Source organism: Vespa velutina, chromosome 5 (assembly GCF_912470025.1).
Source record: "Vespa velutina chromosome 5, iVesVel2.1, whole genome shotgun sequence".
In the NCBI taxonomy this organism is placed as follows: domain Eukaryota; kingdom Metazoa; phylum Arthropoda; class Insecta; order Hymenoptera; family Vespidae; genus Vespa; species Vespa velutina.
The window spans coordinates 2,979,582-2,992,706 of NC_062192.1; the positions used below are offsets into that span (position 1 = coordinate 2,979,582).

Consider the following 13,125-nt stretch of genomic DNA (forward strand, 5'->3'; position numbering starts at 1 on the left):
GTAAATATTTTCTAAATAGTATAAAAAGTATTTACTGTGGCTCAATATATTTAAATACCCTATTATTTTTCAATATCAAGATCAAATTCAAGATCACATATCGAAGCTATAGCTTTAACTACATTAGAGCTTTCAAAAGCTCTATAGTATATACCCGTAGATCGAGGTGAATCGATCTGACCTATGGACAATTGTCTTCAGGTGATAGCGGCTGGTCGTCCCTACCCTTTACACAACTGCACTACTACGGAACTGTCAGCACCCTCGGACGTAGAGGAGCTTGGCACGAAATCAGGAACCGGTCTGATCGTACGTTGCTTAGATGGTTACGACGGAGGCCTACCTATCCATAGCTATCAATTAGAGGTTGTAGCCGAAGAGGATGGAGTTTCGATTCTATTGAACAAAACAGTACCGGCCAATCCGAATGGAGCCATCTTTGAGGTCACTGGCCTCACGACCGGCAAAAGTTACCGTCTCTATCTCTACGCTATTAACGCCAAAGGTAGAAGCGATTCCACCATATTGGAGCCTGTCACGCTTAAGGGCGTCGCCATGTATAAAACTGGTAAATATTTTTTAATCTTATTTTCATCGGTATCAACACTATAATGGTCATTCTATTATATTTAAAATGTAGATGATTCGTTTTTTAATATTTGATTAGTTTAAAAAAAAAAAAAAAAAAGAAAAAAAAAGAAAAAAAAAAAAGTAACGCAATGAACTTTTCTTATATTTCATTTGATAAAGTATCAAGTATAGGCATCATAACTCGACGAAATTGTACATTGTAGATACTCGTTTGATTCGTATTGATATTTTCTACAACTTTTTGTCGATTTAAAATTATCGATTTTCATTTGAAAAAATTCTTTGTGACTTCCTGAATCAATTTCTTTGAAAACAATTCACTCTATGAAATAGACTATAATAAATATTACATTACTCTCTTTTCTCCGTCAGAAAGAAACTTAATTACTTTTATTTGAAACATTTGTTTATAAAAACAAGTAGTATAGCGAAGATATTTAACTATACCATTTAAAAAAAAAAAAAAAGATACACCGGGTATATGAATCTGTGAAAAATTCATTAATCTTTCAAAGAGTTAAATATTTTACTTCTATCCGTATATATTTCTACATATAAATCTCTGTAAGTAAATTTTCATTGTAATTGGAATTTTTTTCATATTATATATCAAGTATGCATACGTATTATATCATGATATTGTAAGAGGGCTTTGTAAATGAATTCAAGAGATATATAACCTCCTTTCAATATAAAACAGATTAAATGATATAAACGAATCCATTACCGTAAACTTTCGATCCTACGTTCGGGACAATCGTGACGCGACGATGTTTTAAGTTTAATAACTCCTCGAGAAACAATCTCGTTTCGTAGTCGCGTGTTATTTCGAAAGGAGGCGAGAACTTTTCTCGTTACACGACGTGATTATTTTTGTATTACTCCCTGACTATCAGAGCGAGTGAATGTACGAGCGAGAGAAAGGAGAAACTGAATCGTCTTTGGAACGATGGGAGCTTTCGAAAATGGTTGAACAAAGTGTATGTGCATGTCTAGGTACATGTTGTAAAGCGAAAGTGTGAACCACTTGAATAGTCCCGCTGTGTATGTCACACCACCTTCTGATTTGGGCAAATAGATGTTACCATCCGAACAGAATCGACAGAAGAGATTTAAGGATACCACTATTCTAGTCCCTTGCAATTTAAAAATGGATGTAAAAGAAAAGAAAAAAATTCTCAAACAAAATTTTTGCATCGATTTGAACGTTAAATAGTCCTTCTAATTCGTTTAATAAATAAATAAGATAAAAAGGAAGAAGCTACCAGCGACAGAGATTCAAGTATTAGCGGAATTGTATTATAGGTGTTAATCTGCAAAACGTTGCTTAACGCGAGAACATTTATTATTCGTTAAATTTTTTATATTTCAATTTTGCAAACTTTAAGAGCGTAAAAGAAATTCTCTCTCTTTTTTCTTTTCCCTCCCTCCTTTCCTTTTATTTTAATTCTCCGTGTGAACTGTCCTTTGGAAAATAACAAGACTTTGACGTTAAAAACATACATTGAAGAAAAATAAAAATATAACGGGGAACGTTTGCCAGTCTCGTAGTCTTTTAAATCGTCGTCTTCCTTCCTAAGTGTATTCGAAAATGATTTTGATGAGGGAGGGAAAAAAAAAATCAGCAACGAGTTGAAAATAGTATCTCGCTCATATATCCAAAAGAAACAAATGAAAAGAAAGGAACTACGAGGAAGTAAAAAAAAAGAAAAAAAAAAAATAAGAAAAAAAGAAGCTTGCTTCTATGCAGTTTGCAAGCTCATGGAACACGTCGTAAGCTCTCGTGAGTGACGTTGCTACTGGTGCGACTCTTATTTACGAGGGTCATAGAGCGTGAAAGCGTTGGAAGAAATATTTCAGTTAGATTTAACCATCTGCACGTAACAGAATATCTATAAATAGTATCGATAGCACGCAAAGTATTCACAAATTTTGATAATTTATGTCGGACCAATTTGATATCGTTTCGATTACGCGTATACGATAAATTTTATACAAAATCATTTTTCTCTCTCTTTCTCTATTACAATATCTGTCCTTAAGAATAAGCGTACATATGTACATATTGTATCGACTGTAAACGTATATATTATAAAAGCTTTTCTGTTAACTATTCTCTTGGATTTCTATAAAATTTTATCGAGGTCGATCGATTACCTTAGTTACTTTTTGAAATCCTTCCAGAGATATGCACTTAACAACATGACATTTTGCTTCCCAATGGGCACGCGACGCCATTCGAAATTGCTGGAAACATAGCTTGATAGGTGAGACACAAGGACGACGGATATAATCGCGATTGCACAAATAGTCCAGAGTAGACGCGTCGGTATTGCAATTAGTCGGTTAACCACCCCCTCACGAGAGGCTCGCACCGTGGTCGCTGATGTTTCGAGGTGGATCGCAGACTCGGTGAGTGAGGGAGAGGGAATGGAGATAGAGAGGGTGCAGGAGAGAGAGAGAGAGAGAGAGAGAGAAGAGGAATCGCCAGTTTCCAGCCTGGGAGAGGGCTGGCTTGTAATGCTGAACACAGCGCAACGCGACCACAGGTATCGGACTCTGCGGACCTTGCAATTAACAAAACAGATTACTCTCAATCAACGAACATCGTCCCTCTCACTCTTACTCCCTTTCCCTTCTGGCAATGTAACGCGTGCGTCGACCATTCCGATGCTAGCTTTCGATGCATCTATCCCTAATTCAACTTCTCTCTCTCTCTCTCCCTCCCCTCCTTTCCCTCTCCCTCTCTTTTTCCCTCTCTCTCTCTCTCTCCCTCCCTTTCCCTCTCTCTTCTCCTCTTCCTCTTCCTCTGAACCTGCACATGTCCATCTCATATCCACTTTCTATCGTATTAGGAACGATCAACAGAGTATACTACGAAACAGTGGTATGATATCTTCGTCTTTGTAACGAATTAATCGACAAATGTGTTATATAAATCAATCGTTTTGATCGATAGTCCTCGTTAAAAATAGTTAAAGAATAAAGAAATGCGTTTTCATTTCTTGAAAGTTTGAAAAGTCTCGACAATTAATGGTGCCCATACACCATGCTTTTCAGTGTATTTATATCTAAAAGAAAAGCTCGCGTATATATAATAAATATACTGGGTAGACAAGCGTGAAAGCCTAGACCGCGGGATACGCTATTCGAAAAGGACGATTTTCCGGGTCCATGCTTCTCGGCTAGCGACGCTAGCAGAAACCATCTTTTATTCCTTCCTTCCTTCCTTCCTTTCTACCTTCTTTTCTCTTCTCTTATCTTATACCGCAAAAGAGATTACGGAGAGAGTGAACTAAACGTGGCGTGTTCCTTCCTTTACGTCGCTTAGACACGAATATTCTATGTATTTGTACAAACGGATCATACGGGAATCTGGTTCTTCATTTTATGGTTGAAAGTTTGTTCATATTGAACCTCGTTATCTTTAATGTTCATGTTAAATTTCGATGAATTGAATAGGTAACATGGAATCGTAAGTGAACTCTGGATTAATAGAATAAATGATTTATTCTATGCCGTCATATAAATTAGTGTTAGAATGAAATGAAATATTAGAATAAAATTTAATTAATTTTAATGATAATTTTAATAATAATTTAAATAATTAAAATAATAATTTCAAATGAAACAATGCTCGAGTCTCCAACGAAGATTGTTAATTTTGTTAAATGACTTTGTTGTACGTTAATTAATGTTTGTCTTAATTATTAGTACGACTTTTCCTCCCCCCTTTTTCTTTTCTCATTCGATCTGTCAAACATGGCGTTTCTTCTAATAATTTTGTTCTGTTTTCCACTCACATTCTTTCTCTCTTCTCTCTCTCTCTCTCTCTCTCTCTCTCTCTCTCTCTCTCTCCCTCTCTCTCTCTCTCTGTATGCGCGAGTCCCCGCGGAGGTGCAAATATTGATTTGACGAGCGTAAGCCCGCGGCGCTGATTTGCTCGAATACCAAGCTACCTACAGCTGGGTAGAGCCTATTTGCGGTCTCTTTGCAATGTATTTTACTCAGTAGGAACAGGCCAGTTATAACCAAGAAATTAGACAATATTCTCTATTTTGTAATATAACTTTTGTAATATAATTATATAAAAAAATAAAATTATAAATTATAATTGATATAATAATGCTGCTTTATAATGTAATAAAAAAAAATCATATTTATTGATAGGAATACTGATATAAGATACGTAGGAAAGAGAATAAGGAAATGGTGATATTCCTCGAGTATGTTCGACCGAATGGATGAACATCGACAAGTCTGGTCTTTCGACGTTTTTGGCTATTCTCTTCGTTGCCGATACGTTCTCGTCGAAAGTGAGCGAACGCAGTGTGGCCGATTGTTTAGCCCGGAGCTACTACGCGGATGGTTTTAGAATGCAATTCTTTCGAAATTGGTTTCGGGTTTCCGCGGGATTGCTTCGATTTAGGACGAATTGCTTGGTTGCCTTAAAGCGGGCTGGCCTCGCGGTACACCGCGCCATTCGCCCGCCTCCAAAGCGCAAAAGAGTACTCGCGTCGTTCGCGAAGACCCTCCTATTTCGCTCGCACACATTTATATGTATCTACATGTACATGTATCCACACCGATTCCATTCTCGAGTTTTTCCTTTTACTTCTCCTCCTTCCTCTATTTCTCTTGATATCGAAACTACTCGAACGGCAGGCGTATCTCTTACCGTATTGACTCAAGCTCCATGCTTTTATCCCCTTCAGCGAGCTTTGCTTTGCCCGAAAAATGGCAAACCTTCGATAGAGAAACGAAGTAAAATCATCCTTGAATTCGAAGAAGATTCGATGCTCTGTGATACCTTTTTCGAAAATTGTAAAGACGAATTATCGGAACTCTCAAATTCATTTATTAAAGGATGATTTACAAACGAGAAATAATATTTTTTAAAATGTATACAAACGAAAATGCAAGTAAACATTTTTCTAGGGAACACTCGTATGTAAATATTATCGTTTCTGAAAACTAAAAGGAAATATAGGGATTATCAATTTTATAAATGTAGGATATATGATAAAAGTTGGGCCGTCGGGTAATCTGGACTGGCACTCGAATCTGGATTTTCCGCTTTTCGAGCATTTATTTTAACCATTAAGCTATTCAGGCCCTTCAGTCAACTTCTCCATTGATGCTTTACTTGTATGAAATGAATGTGCTTGCTTTCATATGAATAAAAATAAATTCATAATGTACAGTGAAAAATGTACGATGAAGTGACATTGATTTACAGGATATTTACTATTTTTCGTCATTTTATTTATTTTTTTTTTTTTCACATTTTATGAGTCTATTCACATCGTCGTTCATTTATGAATAATTCTTTATTAATTGAATGGATCTTTGTGTTATTATTTGTAACATTTCTAATATCAATTGACGGTACATTCACGAAACCATCGAATGTATATGTGAGAAATATCGTACTCTTTCATAAAACTCTGTTGATTGAGTATCTTTGTTCACCGGAACAGGGAAGTAGTGTTCGATCGACGTGCATTGTGTATCTTAAGTGTACTCGCAAAAGAGAAGCGTTGAATAACAATGCCTCCAAAGGAAACAGCAACGGAATGTTTTCTGATTGCTGTCGAGACAAATCCGCGTTGCAGCGTGGCTCGTCGGATAATCGCAGCTCCATTAATCAGCTTTTGTGAAGTTTCGTATTGTAGTTGTTGGCTCCGTCTTTCTCTCTCGCTGTCTCTCGTTTGTTACCATCGCTGAGCGTTGTGCCAACGACGAAGTCAATATTTGGCAAATAGTCGAGGCAGTACACGTGCCCATTTCCGTTGTTGCTGCATCATTATTTCTGTTTCTGTTTTAACTTCAATTAGTAATAGGATATGAGCATAACCAAAGTTTCAATATATTAAATTGACGAAACAACGTCTTTCAAGATGTTATGTATATTCGATCAGAAAGAAAGAAAGAGGGAGAGATAGAGAAAAACAAACAATCTCATAATTCTCTTTTAAGATCGAACTCCGGACTCTCCATGTTGGCTCGTTTTCCGCAAGTTTTGTTAGTGGTAGAAAACGACGATGTAGTACGTCGACGTGTGTATATATATATATATATATAGGTATATGTATAAAGTACTATCGCTGAGTCACCGAATAAGTACCTTTAATGCAAATTCACGAGTTTGGATTCTTGCCCGTCGTTAACTTCGACCATAGCCAAGCATCGGCGTAGGTTGTAAATTATACTTATAATTATGAATTAACGGGTTGAGTGTTATTGCAAATTTCTTTGAAACATCTATAAAATCATTTTACTGATACTTACGATTATGTAACTGATCATAATATAAGATCTTAAAGTAATTATAAATAACTGATATATTTAAAATATTTTTTTCATACGATCTTGTGTCTTAAATGTTATCATTAAATTTGCATATATGCGTTTATAAGAATTGGTCGTGGTATTTATCTTCAATAATCATTAATACATATTGCATACAATACGATTTAATTTTGTGTCATTTAAAATGGTGAAGCTACTAGACTGATTGAGGTACAATTAATTAGAAAATGCAAACGCAATAACCAATAGACTGATCATGCATTTTTGTTTTCACAATTTGTTATCGATTCAATTTCGTCATATAATTCTCTTTTTCATGTGAATATAACATAGAGCACAAAACTAAAAAATCAGCAACGAAAACCGTTACATTGATATTTTACAGTAACTGGGTAGTGGTTTCATGTATTTCAATTGTTATAAATGTATATTACTTTATATGTATTTATTCTCTCTTTTTTTTTTTTTCAACAAAATCGTTGTTTACGTTTTATTTATTTATATTAACAGAATAATAAAATACGACCGTGCAACGAAAATTCTATTGTAAACATTTTTCTGTACTATGTTTTCTTTTTCCAAAGATAATTTTGTGGAGATCATTATGTGACGTTAAGTCGTTTAAATTGTCCTACATGTACATATAATGTAGCTCGTAGAAATACATAGTGTATAGCACGTTGTAACAGGATCGCGCATCTCTATTTATACACGCACGCCAGGTGAACGGTAATAGCGCCATTATAGACATACCTTTGTTAATTATGGTCCTGCTTATTAAGCTGACCTCGGTGATATTGATGGGCGAGTTTGTCGCATGCTTCGGTGAGACAAGTGCAACATGAGAGAAGGAGAGAGAGAGAGAAAGAGGGAGAAATGTAACTTCCATATCTCTGCGTTATCTCGATGCGAAAGCCATATACATATATATATATATATATATATATTCGTAATACCTCAATGAAAACGCATTTGCTTCTTAATGATCAAGAGAGAGGGAGAGAGAGAGAGAAAAAGAGTAAATATATTTAAAGAAATCTAAATTCGGATTAAAAGAATATCTTTTTATTGCTTTTAATTAATAATTTCTTAAAATTAATAATAAACTTAATTATGTCTCAATCCGTTCACAACTAAGCAATTTTTAAGACTGAATAAAAAAGGAAAGAAAAGAATAGAGGTTGTCTCTCTCTCTCTCTCTCTCTCTCTCTCTCTCTCTCTCTCTCATAAATGAATAGTAAAAGTATATAATTCTTTTAAAATCAAAAAGATCGATGATTCGTGTCCAGCCGTATATTATATGAATAGCATATTAAAAAAATTTGAAATACGATTCCAAAATTATTCCTTTGAAATATCCATTTACCCGAATAGTTAAAGCATTATTATCGGGAAAAGAGAATTTTGCATTTCAAATCGAACTCAAAAGTTTTCAAGTATTATTCAAAGGAAGAATGAAGAAGATAGATAGATAGATAGATAGATAGATAGATAGATAGATAGAGATAAAGATAGAGAAAGAGAAAGAGAAAGAGAAAAAGGAATAGAGTCAGCTTATATACATGACTCAGCGTGTATTCACTGCAATGATCGCTTTTAGATCTATCATTCAGCAGCAGACTCTCTTTGTATTACACACCGTCGCATGTCAATAATAGGGAAGTTGTAGGATATCTTTCATCTGTGTGCTTTCGTTTCCGTGAACAAAGAGAGATCGAACTTTAAAGCACAGGAACCAAAAGCGAGAAGCTCCGGGAAGTTCGACGTGAGAAGAAAGAAAAAGGAAAAAAGAAAAAGAAAGATAAAGAAAGAAAAAAAAAGAAAAAGAAAAGGAAAAAAAGAAAAGGAATAAGATATGATCCAGTATCGTAATAAGGACACCGCCAATTTCTTGACAGACTAATCGTCGAACTTATCACTTACAAAGTATAAAATACATCTGATAAATAATGTCAATCATCAATAGCTTTTATATAATATTATCTTTTCAAAAATTACCATGATATTCTTACATGATAATTTATAATAATAAAATTTAATAATATTTTTAAATATATATAATGGATATTAAATCATTCAAAACAAAAATATTTTCCTTTTTACGAATACGAATTATGCGATTTATTTTTAAACATTCTTTCGTATGATCGGGCTAATATATTTTACAAGAGTAAGTTAAATGGAATAATCTGTGGAAGAAAGAAAGAGAGAGAGAGAGTGAGAGAGAGAGAGAGAGAGAGAGAGAAAGAGGAGAAGAGAGAAATGAAAGGATAGGGATGGTTTATAGAGATAAAAGTGGAAGGGTAGCAAGAAGATCGATACAAATTCCGGTTGATCGAGTATTTTACGTTGCTGTTGCGACAGGCAACACGGATGCATCGATGCTGAGTCCATTGCTACTGGGTCTGGCAGCTACGGCGACCCTTTTGGCCCTGGCCGTAGCTGGTATCCTGGCGGCGCTCTACCGGAAGCATTCGAACGGCCGTGCCGGAAGTCCAAAGCACGCTCCGATCGTGTGCGAGCCACCTAATGCAGGTGCAACCACCCCAGTGCACCCTCAGACCAAGCAGGCGGTCGATGACATCGATCCGGACATCATACCGAACGAATACGGTGAGGGAACGACCTAACTTTTTTTCACCTTTGCCTTTCGATCACTTTCCCTTCGATACTTATTATACAAACTTCAAAAAAAAAAAAAAAAAAAAAAAAAAAAGAGAGAACTAATATTTGAAATTTAACCGATAAAGTATCGCCGAATTACAAGTACAATTATAAAGGCTAATAATACTTATCGAAGATTAACTTACAAACTAAATTATCTCAAGTAGCCAAACTAGAAGTTAACCTCCTTTACACTCTGGTATTATGTTCTTATTTCTAATTTTACATAATTACTTGATTCATAAAAGAATCATAAAAGTTTTCGCACAGTACAGTCAAACGCATTTAAAAAATTTCACGCATGTAGAACTTCGAACGGAATTGATTATTTTTACTTTTATCAAATGTTACTGCGAGCGAATAATTTTCATGATCGCGAAATATAAACATATTTTTATTAAATTTTTATTTAATCTTTCGAAAAATTATTTAATAAAACAATTTCGTTCCTTTCAATCAGTATTTCTTTCAATCAGTATTTCATCATTCGTTGAATATCATCATAACTCTAATAACAAGACATTCGAATATTTCTATAGGAATAGGTACGTATTTTAAAAAAGTTTCAAGGGTCCCTTGAATGGTAAAAAAAATACATGATCCATAGAAGTGGCTGATAGTACACGTGTTAAATATTAAATTGATTTTAAGTACAGTACTGCTTGGCTTAAAGTCGAAGAGCTTTACCTTGGAATACCGTTACTTTATCAGCGAGTAAGACCTTTCAGCTTTACCAAAGAACTGCGTAGGAATTCTTTTAAATCTTTTATCGTAGCACACTTAATTCCTGAACACTCTCGAATATTAAAGCAGTTAAAAGAATAAGAAAAGATATATATACATATATTTTAAACAAAGCGAAGAATCTTCAATTTTACGTTCTTGATAAAGACAATGATTCATAACTCGTTGAAACAAGCCTGTTCATTAATCTCCTATTCTTTATAATCAAGAATTAAAATATAAATTGGTCATTTTCTATCTTACCAAAGAAAGACCATCTAATTTCTTATGGTCTCTCTCTCTCTCTCTCTCTCTCTCTCTCTCTCTCTCTCTTTCTCTCTCTCTCTTTTTCTCTCTTATTTTCATGATTAGCTTACTCTTGTATCTGTTAAAATCCGTGATAATGGAAACGATATATATATATATATATATATATATATATATATATATATATATATATATATATATATATATATATATATATATATATATATATATATATAAAGAAAAAGAAAAGCTAAAAGAGATAAGAAAGAGAAGCTTAATCTTTTCGTCTTGATTTAATCGATCTAATTGACTTAGCATGGCTTAACATGGCTTCCTAAAATCTGTTCGTAGAAAGAAGACCTTTAACGTATACACCCGTCTACAAGACACCACCTCAACGAAGAAAAAAGGATCGAGTCACGGATGAAGCAATTTCGCCTGAGAAAAGACCAATCGTTCAGCACAGTTTGGATCTACCATCGGATCCTGTACTCGCCGATTGCCTTTCAACACCTGCCATTAACTATCCGCAAAATCATGTCACCCATCAGACAATTTATGGCCATCAGCCAACCATGGCGGACTTCAAGCAAATGGCGATGGACGCCTATAATCAACGTAATAACCAAAATGTGAGTGATAATCCTCTTTTTTGATCTTTTTCATATAGCTTTTTTCTTATCTTTTTTGTTTTTCATAATATGACGCCTTGATTAATAACTTTTGCTATTTGATCATGCATGGCTAATATCAACCCGATTACTCATCCGATTTCTTTGATTATAAGAAAAAAATCCTTTTTTCTTTTTTGTAATATATTATATCTAACTTACAATTAGTCTATATATATATATATATATACTTTTAGAAATTTAAATATTAATATAAAGATATGTTTATTAATTATATGGATATACTTATATACTATACGTGCGATTATAGTAAGATTATATGAACTTCCAAAATAAAATAAACGAAGGTATGAGTAAATTTTTCGGCAAGATAATATTGAAACACTTTAAAAGGTTAGAATTTAGGGTTAAAATTTATGGATAGTGTAATTTTCAATCTATTTTCTTCGTTCTTTTAACTGCTCGAGTAGCGTACGATAGTACTTTAAGTGTCCTTGACTAAACGAATGAGCTTCTTTTAAAGATTTGGAGTTTCAGTGGAAGACGATGAAGGTAAAACGAGAAGGAAGGGATAGAGGTAAAAGTCTGGGAATAAGAGTGGTGAGGGGTTGCGAGAGGGTGAGTTCACTCGCTTTAATATGCGGCAGTCTTCCACTTTAACTTTTCCGGTTTAGCGGAGCCTTGGGTTATCTGTGCCTTCGTAAGTTTAATTGCCTTGAAGTTTTCTCGATAATTCGAGGAGGCCAGTCCCGATGCGCGTAACTCTTCTGAAAGCCGACTTTTGTATCTACCCCGAAGGTGATTGCCTTCGGTGATTTCAAATAATTTTAATATCGAAATAGTATCTTCGACCGATTGGAATTATTCCGAAAGATATCTCACTTTAATCGTACGTATTATATCTATAACATATGATTGTGTTTAATATCTGATCGTTTAATTCAATGTTAATTATAATTTTATATATACGCTTTGTTTAGACTATCTCCTTAAAGTCTTTCGCTTTATATATTACTTTTTAATTTGACTTTAGTTCTATCTTCTTTTTTTTTTTTTTCTTCTATCTTTCTTCTTTATTTTAATTCGCTCATTTTGATTTTCATTATCGACAAATTATATATCGATTTTAGTGAAGTTCATTAAAATCTTTCTTTATAAAAAGCTTGTAGATCGATGCATGTATCGTATTCTTCTTAGTCCGCAAGCACGATGTGGTAAAAAAGACGATTCGTTGATTACGAAAGCTCGCTTCTTTCTCGTTCCGCGTCATTTCACGAGGCAAGCCTTTGTTAAGACGAGATAGGAAAGACGACGATGACGATGACGACGACGAAGACGACAACGACGAAGGAAAAATATCATTCGCGTTGCTTTCAGGTGTATTACAGCCTTCAAAGGGCGAGCAAATGTTTATCGTCGATGCCGCAGAGGCCGGTCTCTTCGTCAATTTCTGCTCAGGGGAAATTTCATCAGCCAGAAGTGGTGACGCGCTCAAATCGAATACAAGAGAGCTGTATATAATAAGAGAGTGCCCATTCTCTCTTACATTCTCATTTTTCTTTTTTTTTTTTTTTCTTTTTCCCAGTTTACTTTTTCTCTTCTCATGGTAATGCCACGTGTACGGAGTATCATAGAAATGTTTGGACAATTTTTTTTTTTTTTTTTTTTTTTTTTTTTTTTTTTTTTTTTTTTTTTTAATTAATTAACTCTTTCTAAATCGATTTAATGCATTCTGAATTTTTAATCGTTCATCATGAATTTAATAAAATTAATTTAACATTATCACATTCTGATTGTATGACCATTGAATTTTAATATCTACATTAGTTCTTTATAATTTAGAGAAGATTTAACTTTCGATTTAGAACAAGTGATTCAATTTTAAAAAGTGCCAAATATTTATGTGATCCACCGTATACAATTAATATGTAAGTTA

General features: G+C 34.1%; 1 protein-coding gene across 2 annotated transcripts in view; it reads left to right on the forward strand.

The window, feature by feature from the left end:
• Positions 1-12,831, forward strand: part of LOC124949049 (hemicentin-1) — a 96,795-nt gene extending 83,964 nt beyond the window's left edge. For both annotated transcript variants that reach the window (XM_047493553.1, XM_047493554.1), the window contains exons 9-12: positions 202-568; positions 9,268-9,516; positions 10,909-11,189; positions 12,567-12,831. In XM_047493553.1, the coding sequence (XP_047349509.1) occupies positions 202-568; positions 9,268-9,516; positions 10,909-11,189; positions 12,567-12,710 (1,041 nt within the window). In that variant the 3' untranslated portion in view covers positions 12,711-12,831. The remainder of the gene's footprint in view (positions 1-201; positions 569-9,267; positions 9,517-10,908; positions 11,190-12,566) is intronic.
• The last annotated feature ends 294 nt before the right edge of the window (positions 12,832-13,125 follow it).